This window comes from Oryzias latipes, chromosome 16 (genome assembly GCF_053564925.1).
Source record: "Oryzias latipes strain Hd-rR chromosome 16, Olatipes_Hd-rR_3.1".
In the NCBI taxonomy this organism is placed as follows: domain Eukaryota; kingdom Metazoa; phylum Chordata; class Actinopteri; order Beloniformes; family Adrianichthyidae; genus Oryzias; species Oryzias latipes.
Genome location: NC_136252.1, coordinates 31,799,331 through 31,816,796, shown reverse-complemented (window position 1 = coordinate 31,816,796; position 17,466 = coordinate 31,799,331). Strand labels below are relative to the sequence as shown.

At 39.2% G+C, this 17,466-nt stretch overlaps 1 protein-coding gene across 1 annotated transcript in view; it reads right to left on the bottom strand.

Moving 5' to 3' along the window:
* LOC101170123 (uncharacterized) overlaps positions 1-16,990 on the bottom strand; it is a 91,251-nt gene extending 74,261 nt beyond the window's left edge. Inside the window, exons 1-4 of the mRNA XM_023963857.2 lie at positions 16,882-16,990; positions 4,864-4,929; positions 4,384-4,449; positions 2,705-2,776 (exon numbers count right to left, since the gene is read on the bottom strand). Of these exons, the coding sequence (XP_023819625.2) occupies positions 2,705-2,776; positions 4,384-4,449; positions 4,864-4,929; positions 16,882-16,942 (265 nt within the window). The 5' untranslated portion in view covers positions 16,943-16,990. The remainder of the gene's footprint in view (positions 1-2,704; positions 2,777-4,383; positions 4,450-4,863; positions 4,930-16,881) is intronic.
* Between the last annotated feature and the right edge of the window lie 476 nt (positions 16,991-17,466).

The window sequence follows — 17,466 nt, the reverse complement described above, 5'->3', positions numbered from 1 at the left end:
ATAAGATAATATTGACAGAGTTCATTTTTGGAGATAGATCATATTTTTCCTTAATTTCTATTGTCATTCTGAGAAAAATGGGAGCTGAAATTTGACAAATTCTTTATAAAATTCTGCTGGAAAGCCGTCTGGTCCTGGGGCTTTTTTACTAGGCATGTTAAGTTAGCAAGAAAAGTTAGTTAATGCTTTATGCAGCTCTTGTTCAGTAAGAGGGGAATCTAAGGCTGTAATTTGTTCCTCTGTTGGTCTAGGCAAATCTATGCTATTGAGAAAACTATTAATGTCATTGTCAGAAGGATCAATTTGGGATGAGTAGAGAGATTGGTAAACGTTTTTAAAAACAGAATTTATTGCAGCTGGATCATGTGTTGCGTTTCCTGTTAGGTCTATGACTGATAAAACAGTTGTCTTCTCTTTGTTTATTTTGAGTTGATTTGCCAAAAGTTTCCCAGATTTATTACTGTGATCAAACGTCTCCAAGCGTAGTCTCTGTAATAAAAATGGTGTTCTTTGATTAGTTATTTCATTTACAGGTAATTCGATTCTTACTTTCCTTAATTGTTGTAGAGTTTGTTCATCCAGAGAGTTGCTAGGTTCCCTCTAACAGTCTGATTTTTTTCTCTAAATCCACTAGTTTAGAGTTTTCTTTTCCTTTTTTGTGGGATGAAAAGACGATTATTTTGCCTCTCATGACTAAGCATAAGCATTATCTGGTATAACTGTATAATGTCAACTCTAACAGTTTTTGTACAACCCTGTTCTGTAGTTTTCACAGCGTTACATGAAGTGAAGACTACAAAACACGCCAGTTCTCAAGAAAACTCTACATACAATTAGGATGAAAGACAATTTCTTTTTTAGGTGTGTAAACCTACAACATCAGCAGGGTATGAGGGGCCGTATAAGACATTATTTATTCTGAACCATTCACATTCATACATTCTTGCTCTCACATTCATATATACTCTCTTACGCATACATATATTCTCACTTGCACTTACATGTATTCTCACTTGCGCATCCATATATTCTCTCTCTCGCATGCATATATATTACCTTACACATACATACATTTTCACTCTTATTGTCACTCTTAAAAAAGAATATATGTATGTGAAAGACGAGTATATATGTGCGTGTAAGGAAAAGTATATATATGCATGTGAGAGAGGAGTATGCATAAAAAGGAAGTGACTTTGCATGAAAAGGAAGTGACTTTGCATGAAAAGGAAGGCAGATGATTTCTCGTGCTCTGATTGGACGAGAGGCCGCCACCTCCCATTTTGAACAGACGCTAACATGAACTAGCAAGAAGGATCTACGGGGGTCCTGCAGCAGGCCATCGGAACCTTAAGAAAAATTTCATCTTCACCTCAAGTGGTCACAAATCTGTCTGCATCTCTAGAGACACAAAGGAATGTCTCAAATACCAATAATGGTAATAGAAGCGCCACCGAAACAGAAATGAGGGAGCTTTTCAGACCGACTCCATCAACCTCCCGCGCATTTTCTCCGTGTACAACCACCGGAGGGTGGTTGTAAACGGAACCTTTGCGTGAATTATGGGCGTGAATTATGAATTATTAATTATTTTCATGAATTATGGGTGAATTATTATAATGAATTATTATTATGAATTATGGAGTATTATTAATTAATTATTATGAATTATTATTATGAATTATGTCTTATTGTTAATGAATTATTATGAATTAATTATGAATTATTAATTATTTGAATTATTTATTATTTTTACAATAATTTATTAATTATTTGCGTGAATTATGGGCGACACTTCGGTAGACGCCGGAACACGCATTTACATAAAAAAAATTCCTCTTGTTTTCTATCCATAACTACATATAAATGTGGGAAAACCAGCTGTCATGTCTTAAAAAAGGCAACGGTGAGGTGAAGATAAAATATTTCTTAAGGTTCCGATGGCCTGCTGCAGGACCCCCGTGGCTCCTTCTTGCTAGTTCATGTTAGCGTCTGTTCAAAATGGGAGGTGGCGGCCTCTCGTCCAATCAGAGCACGAGAAATCATCTGCCTTCCTTTTCATGCAAAGTCACTTCCTTTTCATGCAAATTCACTTCCTTTTCATGCATACTCCTCTCTCACACGCATATATATACTTTTCCTCACACGCACATATATACTCGTCTTTCACATACATATATTCTTTTTTAAGAGTGACAATGAGAGTGAGAATGTATGTATGTGTAAGGTAATATATATGCATGCGAGAGAGAGAATATATGGATGCGCAAGTGAGAATACATGTAAGTGCAAGTGTGAATATATGTATGTGCAAGTGAGAATATATGTATGCGTAAGAGAGTATATATGAATATGAGAGCAAGAATGTATGAATGTGAATGGTTCAGAATAAATAATGTCTTATACGGCCGCTTATAGCAGGGGATCAAATACTTATCTCCTTCATTGTGTGTCATAACTAGCAAAACAGCAGATATTCAGTTTGTGTTAAAATAATACTATGATCTTTAAACCAACAATCAAACAGGTTCACCAATAAACCTTAGCTGAGACCAACATTTGTTTGATTTTTGTTGGTAAATAGAGTTAGGGTGGCAAAACACATTTAAAAAAAGACTTCACATTCAGTCTTCTTATCATGAAGTCAGAATTTGTCTTATTAATGATAAAATGCATTACATTTAAAAACAATTACATGACTTACTTGGTGCTTTCTCTTTCTTTATCTTTTTCTTCCCTTTTTTAATGTCAGAATAAATGGCTTCGTTCTGGTTTGCTGTAAAAAAAAAAGGAACAGAATGAGAGAAGTGATTTTAGTTTATTTAACACAGCTGATTTCTAAGAAAACCTTTGGGCTTTTACCATTTTTTTATTTATTATGTTTTTATTATGTTTATTATGTTTTTCCTTACTTCCCGGAAGTAAGGACGACCCTGAACTGTCCTCCGATTCGCGTCGGACGGTTAGGGCTTCTACAGCGTGTGTTAAAAATTGATAATGTATACTTTTTTGGCCATTAACCCTGATTTATTAGCTCTCCTTTTGGTGAATTTCTTTATCCTCTTCTCATCTACCGTCTGCACGTTACAAGCACACATAAGACACCCTCCACCCCCATGGTCACTTCATCTATGTGTAGCGTTTAGCAGCAGAACATGCAGTGATTTTTAACACTTTTAACATTTATCCAGTCAGAACTGGAGGATAAACACGCTGGACCCACAGCAGCAACAGAAAAAAGTGTAGATTTGGAGACAGCGCTGTTGCCTAGCAACAGACAAATGCTATGCTAACGAGCTGTTCTGTGTGTCACCTATATGTAAACACAAAACCGGTTTAAAGTTAGACAGTATTTTCACACATCGAGCTTCAGGACGTTGTGGATAAATAAAACAAGACTAATTCATAGGACATTAATATAAAATCTTTTTTTCTAAATAATAAAATGTAATCGACTGTGTTTTAATAGTCTTTGTAGCATTACAGAGCAGATGTCACACCAAAAACTGTGACCTGTCTAATGTGCTGACCCCCCCCCCCCTACTTCCAGAGAGCTCTGCAGCTTTAAAGTCAATGATGTATAATAACTAAAATCAATAATAACAACAATAAAAGCACAATCCGGTAGTTTTCCAAAAAGAAAACTTCCTTCTGAGTCAGAAAATGAAAAAGTGGAAAGAATCAAAGTAAGCAAATTTATTTTTTTCCTGTCTGCGGCCCTTGGGCCAGTACTGATTTAATGGGAACATGCAGCACGTCGAAAAACGAAGAGTTGAGGACACCCAAAATGTCAAAAAGTGACGTGGAGGGAAATACGCCCACGCATGACGAGTTGGGAGTGAGAACGTGTTGGTTGCAACGACAACAAGAGCTGCACCATTTTAAAAAGAGGCGCCCATTGTATTAGTTTTGCATCAAGTTCTGGTCCAGCTCTGAGTCCGCATGACTCAGCGTCTGGATCCGGACCACGGTCCACTAATTAGTGACTCCGGCTATTTTAAGTGTTTCATTTCCCTTTAGTGCATCTGTTTTGTTTAAAGTATGATAGGAAATAAATATTTAAATCTAAACAACCTGCTGATGATTACACATTTCTCTTATGAGCCACAGAATGTTAAAATTGATAAATATAGCTAATTGGTTTATATTGTGATATCTTTCGTTTTTGCCTGATATGAAAAACTAAATTGTGATATGAAAACTTCTATATTGCCCAGCCATAGTTTTAGAGAGTACAGCTTAATCAATGTAACTTGTAATAACGGAGAAGATGGACTAATTGAACATTTTTATCACTATTATTCCAAAGACAAAAGACAGAAGCAGCAGCATCAATAAATGTTAAGTTCAAGTGTTTATTGTTTAATTTCTGTCACAACTCACGTGGTGCAGAGGGACGAATGTTTTTCGGTACACATTGAGGATATATGACGTTCTCCTCTTTGTTCTCTGTGTGATAGAAGTATAAAAAATAGCCATCATTAGCAAAAGCTTTTTTATTTTACTCTCCCTTGTTCATAGGTCTAAGAATCAGACAAAACACGTCCTGAAAACTGGAACTATGTGAACTTTATCTACCAAATCCTCCAATGTAGTCTATTGGTCAATATTAACCCGTAACTTAAATTGTTTTTAAACTTATTATACTGGACCAAAATGGAATAAAACATTCTCTGAGAGTCCAAAGTGAAATTTAACCAGAAGTAAAAGCACTTTTTGCTTCATTTGCCTGAAGTCTTTTTGTGTGTTTTTTCTAGAAATACATGATAACCAAAAGACCTCTGCATAACAAAAGAGACAGAAAGACATTTCCTTACATTTCAATTGGTATAAATTACATTGTCAGGAATTGCTTTAGCTTACCTGTTGCAACGTTCGCAGGCTTTTTAATTTTTATAGAAGAATAAACAGAAAGTTCCTCCTTATTGTCTGCAGAACAGAAAACCAATTAAAAGGGACAAGAGCATCATTAACATGACAAAACCCAAGCGTCACTCTCAAATTTGTTGTATCAATATTTGTTTTGTTTGTCATTTAAAGACAAATAATGACAAATGAGTTTTTCATTAGCAACTTAGAAAGTTTTTTTTTTTTTTAAATTAACATTTTGTTTACAATTGTAGAAATATTGAATTAAACACTGTGACTTGTTCTGATTGTAGTGGCACAAATATAACTTCATAGTTCTAATTTATGATGTAAATTTATAGTGTCTAACTTGAAGTGACTGCACTCCTGTGTCTTCCTTTTGACAGCCCTTTGTTTTGCACCTGACAGTTACTTAACCCCCCCCCCCCTTTTTAACAGCCCCTCCAGTTCATTAAATGTATGTATTTGGGGTAAATGGTGTATACTTAAATAGCGCTTTTATACCTTCTTTCATGCTTTCATAGTCACAGACCCATTCACCCATTCACCCACACATTCACACACTGGTAGCGGCTCCGCTGCCGAACACTGGCGCCAATCTCCCACCAGAGGCAATGTGGGGTTCAGTGTCTTGCCCAAGGACACTTCGACACATGGGCATGCAACCTTACGGTCATGGGTCGACCGCCCTGCTGCTGCACTACGGCTGCCTTCCTCTTCTCTGCGTCTTAATTTTAACATAAGTTGGGGGCTTGTCCAGGATATTGGACACTCAAGCAAACCACACCTCATCACTGTCTCTCTGGTTCAGGACATTTATTTATTTATTTATGATAAAAAGTTATGGGTTGAATTATGAGTTATTCTTTTTCTGCTACTGGGCACTCTTCCTCCTTTTGACATTGCATCATCCACTTAAGAAGACGTAAACACTCACTCCAGCACAGGTACTAGCTCACCTTTGAACAAAAAGTCTTGTGTGACTGAATGAAATGTTTCATATTAGTCTGAATACATAAGTATGGGTGTGTGAACGGGAGTTTTATTTTGTCCATGTTTACCTGTTTGTATGTTAACATTATTGGAGCCAAAAGGAATGTTTGTAAGACCTGAGTGTATGTGGACAGGCCCGCACCTTTTACATTTGTTATACATCTAAACCTGTCCAGAAAGATTATAAACATCCAGCAACTTGTTTGTTAGGTCAACCTTAAAGAAACTGATGTTTCAAGTGATTCTATTTTAAAAGTAAAAACAGAAAAAAAAAAAACAGAAAAAAAAGCAAAATAAAAATCTAAAGTAAAAATACATTAAAGTACATCCTGTGACATTTTAGAGAAAATTAATTTAAGTAGTAAAAATAAATAAATAAATAAAGACAGGAAAAGGAATGTTTAAGTCTGTAGTGGGTGCGGTGTCAATTAAGGTCCCAGCTGTGCGCACCGGAGCCGTTATTGGATGAAGTGCATGAGTAGAGCCAGATCAGGCAGGGCTCGAGAGCGATCAGAAAACTCGTGATTTATTTAAAAAAACGAGTCCAAAAACCTGGTTAAAGGCATCAAACCACGGAAGAAGCCGGTAAGATTCGGTCGTAGTGTGGGGCATAGTTGGTGTGATCTGCTGTGCGTTAAGCGCCGGTGTAGGTACAATAACCGTTCGGCCCGGAACATCCGTTCGGGGTCCTTCGGGGTCCTGGGACTAATGCTGACGTCACATTATGTGATTGGCTGACCGTTGGCCCGATGACGTGTCAGACAGTGATTGGTCTGGACAAAGTTTTTTTTTTGTTTGTTTGTTTTTTTAAATAAACTTTATTAATAAATATTGCACATACAAAATACAAAAAACAAAACTCCACACTGTGCAAAATACAATATTCACGTTTTCCAGGAGAATGAACAAAAAACAAAAACCATAATAACTATGTAAAACTGGTTATGCAAAAATAAAACAAAAATAATAAAGGCAAAGGAATCTGTTAAAGTTTCAGGAGAGACCAAGCTTCAACTGTTCTGACAGCTTTTTTGTTAGTGGAGGATTTTATACTGTTCACATACAACACCATTTCTTTCTGAAAAACATAAAACACTGGTTTTTTGTTGGAATATTTACACTTGTGTATAAAGTGTTTAGCCATAATTATGAGTAAATAACTACATATATTTTATCTGCATTAAGTTTTTCTTGTGTAAAATATCCAAAAATAATATGCTCATAAAATAATCTATAATCTACACATAGATGAGTTCTTATAAAATGTATCACATCTTTCCAAAATGGTTGAGTGAAGGAGCAATACCAAAAAAGATGAGGCACAGTTTCTGGTGAGGAATGACAGAATGAACAGTTTATATCCAGATCTTTTTTGAATTTGGTAAAGAAGTGTTTCACTGGATAAAATTTATGAAGAATTTTGAAAGAAATTTCTCTGATTTTGTTGGTGATGAAATACTTTTGGGGCAGAGTCCAAACCTTTCCCACTGAATTCTAAATCCAAAGCTGTTCCAGTATGAGATAACATACGGTTTTGTGGCAATCTCATTTTGAAACAGAGAACGGATAATTTGATTATTCCTGCTAGTTGAAAAACAAATCTTTCCACACCACAAATCTGTTAATTTGGGAGGAAAACATGGAGTATTTGAAGGAGAACTGCTACACAGAAGTCTAACACCACCTGGGATGGCCCCAGTAACCAATGCAAACTCTGCAGGTGAAACATGTAAACCATAGGTGGACAGAAACTCAACGTATGACATCAGGTTACCATGTGGATTAATCAGCTGTGTTACAAGAAAATGTTCTTTTCAAACCAATTTTCAAGAAAAATACTCTTGTTTTTGTGTAGAATATCTGCGTTATTCCAAATATAGTAGCGATGAGGAGAAAAATTATGCTTGTAGATCAAAGTCCATGTCAATAAAACCTGCTTATGAAAATTAGACAGTTTTAAGGGAATTTTCTCTATTTTGAAATTACATATTAGAAGAAATGGCAGACCTCCAAGCTTATCAAATATATATTTAGGTATGAAATTCCAAAATGAGGATTCACTTTTTAAGAAGTTTTTTAACCATTTAATTTTGAGGACATTGTTCAGAGTGGAGAAGTCAAGAAAGTCAAGTCCTCCGTTTTTAGATGAATTAATTACTACTGATTTTCGTACATAATGGATTCTGTTTCTCCAAAGAAAATTAAAAAGTATCTGATCAATCCTTTTTGCAGTTTTACTGTCCAGAGATAGTGAGGAAGCAATGTAAACTAGTCTGGAAATTCCTTCTGCTTTTGCTAAGAGGGCACGACCTTTTAGTGAAAGATCTCTCTGTAGCCAACGATTAAACCTGTTTTGTGCTTTTGCAATCATAGGATTATAGTTCATCAGCTCTCTTTGTTTTTGATCTTTAGTTATCTGCAAACTCAAATATGTGACTTTGTCTTTGACTACTATACTATTTATGGATGTTAGAGCACATTGTTTCAGAGGAAATAACTCACATTTCTTAAGGTTTAGATGAAGTCCAGATGCTTTTGAAAATGTTTCTATAACCTGAAGAACCCTGGGAACCTGTGAGGAGTTTTTTAAGAATAATGTGGTGTCATCTGCCAGTTGACTTATAAGAATATTTTTACCAGCAATGGAAATACCATCAATATTACTTGATTTTATATATCTGCAGAAAACTTGTGCAACCAGAAGAAACAGGTACACAGAGACGAGACACCCCTATCTTATTCCTCTCTGGAGACAGAATCTACGAGTGGTGCCAGCGCTCAACTTAACAGAACTATTTCCATTTGCATAGAGTGTTTTAACAGCACTACACAAATATTCCCCAAAACCCATCCTTTCCAGACAGTAGAATAGAAAAGGATGCTCAACAGTATCAAATGCCTTACAAAAATCAAGGAACAGAATGAAGCTTTCGTCATCAGTAATGAGGTCTGAATAATCTATAAGATCTAAAACCAGTCATAGATTGTTTGAGATGCATCTGTCTTTCATGAAACCTGACTGATTCTCATCTATTACTGTATCAAGAACACTTTTCATTCTCATGGCTAATATTGTGGCAAATATTTTATAATCATTATTAAGTAGACTAATAGGTCTCCAGTTATCTATTAGCAAAGTATCTTTGTTGGGTTTGGGGATCAGGGAAATAACACCCTGAGTCATGCTGGCTGGAAGAGTCATGTTTGTAATACTTTCTGTATAAACATTCAGTAAAAATGGGGCTAAGAGTTCTGAGAAAAGCTTATAAAATTCTGCTGTTATTCCGTCGTTCCCAGGCGACTTGTTGTTTTTTAGATTGTTAATAGCATCTGAAACTTCCTGTAAGGAAATGACAGAATCACATGCCAATTTATCCTCTTCACTGATTGTATTTATATTATTCAAGGAATCACAGAATGAGTTCATTGCTTCCTGACTGAATGTTGTCTTATAGAGTTCACAGTAGAAATCATGACAAAAACTAGAAATAAACTTTTTATCATTTGTAATTTTCCATTAATATTTAACTGTAACACCGAATTAAACTTTGCTTGTGACTTCTCTAATTTGAAAAAATAAGAAGTCATTTGTTCCCCTTGTTCCAACCATTTTTGTCGAGATCTTATAAAAGCTCCTTCAGCCTTAGCTTTGTACATATTGTCCAGTTTTAATTGTAAATCTATTAATCTTAAATTTTGATCCTCATTTAGGTTTTCTGGTGGTAAACTTGAAAGTTCAGTAATTTCAGAGATAATTTCTTCTTCTAATTTACGTTTAGATTTTGCCTGAATGCTACCATATCTTCGCAAAAATTTTGAAACTTCAAATTTTAAGAGTTCCCAGTTCGAGCTGTAAGCCTTTTCTTGTTGCGCTTTATCCCAGTAAAGTTTAATGAGTCTCTTAATCACTGATTGAACACATTCATGCTTTAACAATGTACCATTCAATTTCCAGTAACAGATTTTTCTAGACCCATTCTCATCAGGAAAAAATTGTATTCTAATTGTTAAGGCTTTGTGGTCAGTTAGTGGTGTTGTTAAAATGTCTGCAGAAACATTCTCTTTGTCTACATCCTTTGAGAGAAGCCAAAAGTCTAAACGTGATTGCCTCGATCTGCTTTTATTACTCCACGTATACTCCCTTTTATCAGGACATTTGGCCCTCCATATGTCACATAAATCCAGTTTTTCTACCAACAGCTTCAGCTTTGATGTAGACTTTAGAGTCTGACCTGGAGGCCATCTGTCAGCGATTTGGTCCATCACCACATTAAAGTCACCTCCAATTAGCACATGTGCGCTTGGAAATTTGGCTAACCAGAACAATATTTTATCCTCTAAAGTATCCAGAAGCCGATTGTTATCAGAGCTGGAATTGTAGCCATAAATATTGATTACCAAGCAATGAATATTGCTCATCTTTACAATTAGACAAATAAAATGACCATTAGTATCAGAATCAGTGTGCAAAACCTCCCCCTTAAAATTATTCCTCACGCAACATACTCCTGCAGAGAATTCTGTGCCATGCGAAAACCAAAAGTCATCCCCCCACTGAGCTTTCCAAAAATTGGCATCCTTAGAAAGTGAATGAGACTCCTGAAAAAAAACAAAGTCAGTTTTTTGCAAACAAAAATAAGGCCTTACGCTTTACATTATTCCTTAGCCCTCTGGCATTTAACGAGAAAACAGATAACGACATAAAAAAGTAGAAAAATAGGTAGAAAAATAGAACCTTTTTAACTTGTAAAAAATCTTTAGTCCAAAAAAATATATACATATAGGTCAACAGCAAACGCAGTCGCACCTTATTAAATCAAACTAGTGTGAAAAAAATAAGACTAACACAGAACATTTAGGCATTAACTCAACATCCTCTTTGAATATAATAATGTCAAGAAAAGCGACAATCATATGTCCAGTGTGTTAACACTTCAAATGGAACCTTTTTTTTTTTTTTTTCTCCTTCTTCTTCCCTCTTCTCCTCCTTTTTTTAAAACGGAGATATGTTATTGATCACCAATGATGATTTACCCTACTCCTTGGATGAAGGCTCTGGCACCAGCGTAGTAGGCAACTTTTCCAGCAGCTCGAGCCTTCTGAATCTCTGGCCACAGCCGCAGCCTCCTCTCTCTGGCGCCTTTGGAAAAATCCTCCTTGAACTGCAAACCGTGATCCTTCATGTAAGGTGAATTCTTCGCCGCCTTCCAGACTGCATCCCTGCCCAGCCGAGAGATGAACTGCAGAATAATAGCTCTGGGCCGTGTGTTGCTTGAAGGCTGCCTCTTATTGCCAAGTCGATGCACAGTGTCTATAACATCCACCAGCTTTTCCTTCATTGAAGGCAGGACCATCTGGCAGATTTTTATAACAACAAGGCGGGTGTTTTCATTCTCTGTCTCAGGAACTCCCACAAGCTTCAGATTCCATCTTCTTGTGTAAGATTCAAGCTCATCCACTCTTCTTTGTAGGAGTTTAACAGGCATCTCCAGGGAGTCTACCCGTTGTTCCAGAACAGCCATCTTGGTGCTAACAGCTTTAACATCGTTAGCCACAGCTTCCACCTTGTTGTTCAGGCCAGCTATTTTATCCTCAATAGCTGTTGGCGGGGGGCCCTGCTCGGGTGGGGGGGGCCCAGCGGCGCCGGATGGGCTGCCCATCTGCACCTGGGGCTGGCATCGGCCCTTCCCTGGCTCTGGGACGGGACGGGACAACCCTCTCGGGGCCCCCGGTCGCTCTGGGTGTCACCCGCTTCGGCTGCGGGGTCTGGGGTGGGGTGGGGTGGGGGGCTTGTCGGCCCTGTCCTGTGGGGGGGCGCGTTCTGGGGGGGGAGGGGGGGCCCATTATTAGTACGGGTCGGGGGGCTAACGGGTCGGGGTCTCCGCTGAGGCAATCAGTGGTTGCCTCGGCCGGTTGGCCTCCTCGGTCCCGTCGAGGCCTGACCAGAGCTCTTCTAGGGCCGGCGTCTGGGGGTGGGGGCCTGGGCTTGGTGGCCCTGGCCCCTTTGCTGGGGGTGGGCTGGGGGACGGCTGTTTGACCACCGGGGGACAGTCTACCAGCTGTCCCCAACTTACCCCCTTCCTTATATAACCTCATATTAGGGTGAGGGGGTGGGGGGTCTAGCCTGCGATGCGCCTTGGGGGGGGGGCTACTTGGGAGTGGCCCCCCTCCTATGGTTGCCGTATGGAGTGGGCCCCCCCTCTTTCGGTTTTATTTGCACCTTAGACATGTAGGGTCCTTGGTAGGGGGGGTGCTTGGACATCACTGCAAGCAAGCAGCAGATGTCCTCCTGGCACCCTACCCGCCAATTTTAACCGCACCTTAGACATTTAGGGCCCCTTGGTGTGGAGGGTGAGGGGACATCACTGTGAGTAATCAGGAGATGTCCCCTTAGTGCCCTACTCGCCAATTTTAACTGCACCCCCCTTAGTACACACACCCCTCCCCCTTCAATATATACATTCAAACATAAACACACACACATGCACACAAACACCCTCTCAAGCACCCATACACGCACACACATTTGACAAGGAAGGTGGGACCTGGGTCCATCTGTCCCCTACCCCTTCCCTGGTGGGGGGTGTGGGCCCCTTGGCGATGGCGGCCGTGTCCCTTGGGTGCCGGCTCCCTGGGCCCGGCGGTGCTCTCTCTGCGCGGTGGGGGGGTTCATATTACACCTGAGCCGGGGGTGTTCGTGTCCCTGGGGGGTGGGTCCTGGTCCTTGCCCCTGGGCGCTGGGCCCCGCCAAACTTCCAACATGGCCGAGCCTGGTCGGGCCATATTTATAACACCCCTTGTGGGCCGCCCTTTTTTCCCCGGGGTTCCCCCCTCCTGGGCAGGGGCGGCGGGCCCCTGCCTTGCTCCTACCTGGACCAACCGTGGGCCGGGTGGGTGGCTGCCTGGAGTGCGGAGCGGGTCTCCCTTGGGGGGTCCTGGCTCGTACCTGGGGTCGGGGCGGGGGGATGCCCGGAACTCCTGGGTGGTGGTGGGGTGCTCGTCTGGGGCTGTGGGCGTCCCTCTCCGGTGGGGCCCTGCGTTGGGCTCTTCCGGCGCAGCGGGGGGCTGCTTTCCTGGCTGGGCTGGGGCGGCGCTCTCTTTCCCTCTGCGCCTCCCTGCTCTCTGGCTCTGGGGGCCTCGCGGCGGTCCTGCTGGCCCTGGCCTGGGTGGCGGTCTTGGTCGCCCGGGGGGCGGTTGTTCCCTGCCTGTTCCCGTGTGGCGTTGGGGGAATTCCGGCTGCCGCTGCTGCTGCGGCGGGGGTATGGGTGTGGGGGTGGCTGGGCGCTCCTCCTCCTTCTTTTCACATTCCACCATCCATTTTAGAAGAACATAAACACTCACCTGAGCACAGGTGTTAGCTCACCTTTGACCTTTGCACTAATAGTTTGCATGATTGAATGAATGAAAGATTTCACACTAGTTGGTTTAAAGGCATAGGTATGCGTTCGTGAACACTATCTGTTTTGTGTGCATGTTGACATGTGGACATTTTTGCGGCTAGCAGGTGTGTTGATAATATTTGAGTGTGTGTGAACAGGCCCCGCCCTTTTTGTACTACATTTGAACCGTACCGTAACGATAAACAACCAGTAAGCCTGTCTGCTCTATGCTGCTTCATGGTCTTACCCCCTTTCCCCTCCGATTATCACCCTCCTACCCCCCCTCTCTCTAACGTCCCTCTCTCTTCTTCCCCTCTTTCCTTTTCCGTCCGGTCCAACACCAAAGATTTTCAAACATGATTGAAATTAATAAAGTTTGGCCTCAATTACAAAAGGGGTTTATTCAGACATACCTTTGGTTTGTCTGAAGATGAATAACCCCTCTTGTTAAAATAAAATATGTCCAACACAAGAGGCCCTCAGCTCTCATCTGTTTGCCTAGCTGTTGGACAGGACAAGTTGAAAAAAAAAAAAAAAAAAAAAATATTCAAAGTGAAACTTTTGGATAGCAAGGTTCGTCGCTATATAGCTTTTCACAACTGTTTTTTACTAAAGTAGGTGCGGAGCGAAGCAAAAACAGACCGACTAGGCCGCCATCTTGGAACCACTGGTCTGGACAAAGTACGATACCACCAAAGACAAAAATATTATGACGTCTGTTGTAAATAAACAGAGCTCCGTTATAGAGCGACATTGTCTTCTAAACGTGCTTTTATCATTGTTATGATTATTATTGAATGCATGTTTGCTTATATTTTTATAATCCCTGCGCCCAGTGCTTTATTATTGGCAGATCGGACCTGGAAGCACAACATTTAGCCGTGCTAACAACATTTCAGCCATAATGGCTGAACTTAAACTGGAATAACAAGCGGATAGTGGCAAAATCTTTTTATAAAAATTACAAAGAATATTGTCAGACACAATTTATGAAGGAAAATAACTTTAGGTTACAAAAGGGAACGTGAAATTAAAATATGTAGAGCCCGAGCAGATCTCCACTCTACGTAGTTTGTCCAAGTGGGGCTACCGTAGTGTCACGTTTCCTTCAGTCAATAGGACCCCGAACGGTAGTTCCAGGCCGAACGGTTATTGTACCTACACCGGTTTGTTTTGTCTGTTTGTTTAGTCCATCATTGAATGTCATTTATACGAGCACTGCTATTTATGAAATATATTTATTGCTGTATTTTCAATGAATTCCCGTAATTATGAAGTTACATTTTTAACAAATTGTTTAAATTGAATTAATTATGGAATCATGAATTTAACTGTTGATTAATGTTATATATTTATTGTTGTATTTATTGTGGTAAATTGATAAAATATTATGTCTTGTTTAGGTTTTTCACCATACATACATACATAACCAGCACCTCACCATTACTGTTGAAACCTCTTAAGAAATTGAATAAAAACAGAACAAACGGAAAAGTGTGTGGATGGTGTGTGAAGTCCTGGGGGGATTCCAGGAAGCATGTTTAAACTACCCTGGCTTTAAGCCTGAACTCTGGCTGAAATCCGCCTGAACTTGCTTACTCTGGGTATGTCGGTTCCAAAAGACCGAATATGAGTTAGCGTAATTATGCTCGACTTAGTAACCCTGGGTTAACGCACGTGCACAGAAGGTACATAAAGACATTCTCAATAGATCGCCGATTTCCGGAGTCACCATGGAAACGCGTGGAGAACCAAAGAGCGCAATACTTTAGTGAGACGGAGTCTGAGATTTTAATGACGGCGTAGGAAGATTATACGTCCATCAAAAAAGTAACACGGCTGCATCCGCAAAAAGAGTTTCTGCTTGTAGTAGAACAGACAAAGTAAACGCACGAGTTTCTGATCTTATTTCCATTTTCCTTGTGACGCATATAACTTATCCAATTTTGCCACCTTAAATGAAATACTTCTTTTGGTAACAAATAATTGAGTTAAATTTAATCAACCTAATTTCTTACGTCTATAAAACTCAATAATTTTTTATACAACTCAAGTTTATGTATTTATCTAACTAAATGTCATATTATTATTCAAATAATATTTTTTCCATCTTAAATAATTATATTTCTTGATCTCTCATATGTCTAAGTATGAGCCGGCAGATATGCTCATTTTTATAACAATAAAAAGGACGGGAATGAAATGCGCATTGCGTACAAATTCATTAAAGGATTTTCCATCATTGTCATTAAAGAAGAACTTGGTAGGGAAGCTATATAAACTCATCATCCTCTCCTTCACTCTAACTCATGGTGCAGAGACGTAAGCACAGTAGCAGAAAATAACTCAGCAAAACACAGTAAAACAGCTAAACAACTAAACACATTTGGTCAAAAACCCACACTTAAACCAAAAACCGTCCAGACAGGCAAAGGAAATGGTATCCCACAATCCCTTGCGGTGCCGCCCTAACAGCAGCACCAAAGATTTGAATTAATTTGAATGAAAGTAAAATAACTGTCTGATAACTACGTGTTATTTTTAAACTGACTTAACAAACAAATGATTTATCTTAACTGAAGCAAATAACCATATGTGGTCTTATCACCCTCTCACGGTGGAAAAAGTATTATCTGAGCTTCTTCATCCCCTAAATCATTTTCAAATGGACACGCCATGCTGCTTCACCTCTCTGTAAACAAACTAACCTTCAACTAAACCTGCTCCCGACCAGGTTATGTTCAGAGCATGAGTTGCTATGGCAACTTGACCTACCCTGAAACATACCTCCATTTCTGGAACCGAAAGCTGAGGTTATCAACTTCCTTAGCCTCAAACTTACCGTGGGAGCTAGCATAACCTGCTTCCTGGAATACCCCCCTGCTCGTAAAACTCTGTGGATGCTTTCCCCTTTCAAGTGGGACATAAAAACTTTACCCCCCTACCCTTCCATAATCACCCTTCCATCCCTCTCCCCTCTCTAACATCCCTCTCTCTTCTTCCCTCCTTTTCTTTTCTGTCCGGTCCAACATAAAACAATTATGATTATTATAAATAAAGTTTGGGATAAATTACAAAAGGGATTTATTCAAATATACATCTGGTATGTCTGAAGATTCATAACCCCTGTTGTAACAGTGATATATTGACAGCATAACATGGATTAAATCAAATACTTGTTACTTCCACCTCCAGGCAAAAAGCCAACAATGGCAGTATGAGCCTTAATCAAGACAATACAAGTATACACCATTTACCAACTACTAATTGATAAACATATTCATATGCGAACAATAAATTTGAAATACAAATTTTAAGAAAAAAAAGCTAAAAAAAAAGTTGATGGAAAACCTGCAAAAACTGACAACTCAGTCAAAACACAAATCTACCTAAAACAGTGACAATGAGCATGTTTTTTTCTAAAACTCTGAAACCATTTCAAAATACACCATAGATGTCAAATATATTGTTAATACTAATTAACTTTGAAACAGATCTGTTAAATGCATGCCTGATAGTTATTTTTTGTTTTTCTTAAAATAGAGAGAAGATATCTGGACCAAAAAACAAAACATTTTTTTTTTCTGTTAAAATTCTAAAAGTATAAATGTGGATGAATTGATCAAATCAGGAGACTTACTTTTTGGAGCTGGAGCTCCATCTTTGAAAACCACAGAGGAGTATTGGATCTCCTCCTCCATCCTTCAACATCAAATTCTACTGTGCATCAAAGCAGAACGAGCTTAAATGGAGCCAGGGCTCATTTTAAATGTAAAGAAGATCAGCATATCTCTGAATAAACAACTTCTTCTTCCCCTATAACAGTTCCTATCAGCTTTAGACAGTATTGCAGTAGATCTCATTATAGTTTAAAGATGTGGTTTCCAACAACATTTTTGTCATCTTTTTAAGGAAGTAACGTTCTTTTCAATTTGCAAATTATTTAGCAGAATATTAAATTTGATGCTTTGGCTATTAGATTGCAGAAGAGAGGTTCTGACCTGTTTACCGGTAGTTTGTTCCTGAAAATCTGAACAAAGACAAAAGGAATTAACAGTTTTTTCATTTATCATATGTTGTGCTGAGGTCAACCACTGCAGACAGAAGTGTGTTTTAAGATTTTATTTCAATACTATTGTCTCATAGTGTTGAGTCAAGACTATTCTAGTTTCCTTTTGGGCTGGAAACACTTGTAGATTTTGTTTTTACTCTCTTTCAGTGCCTT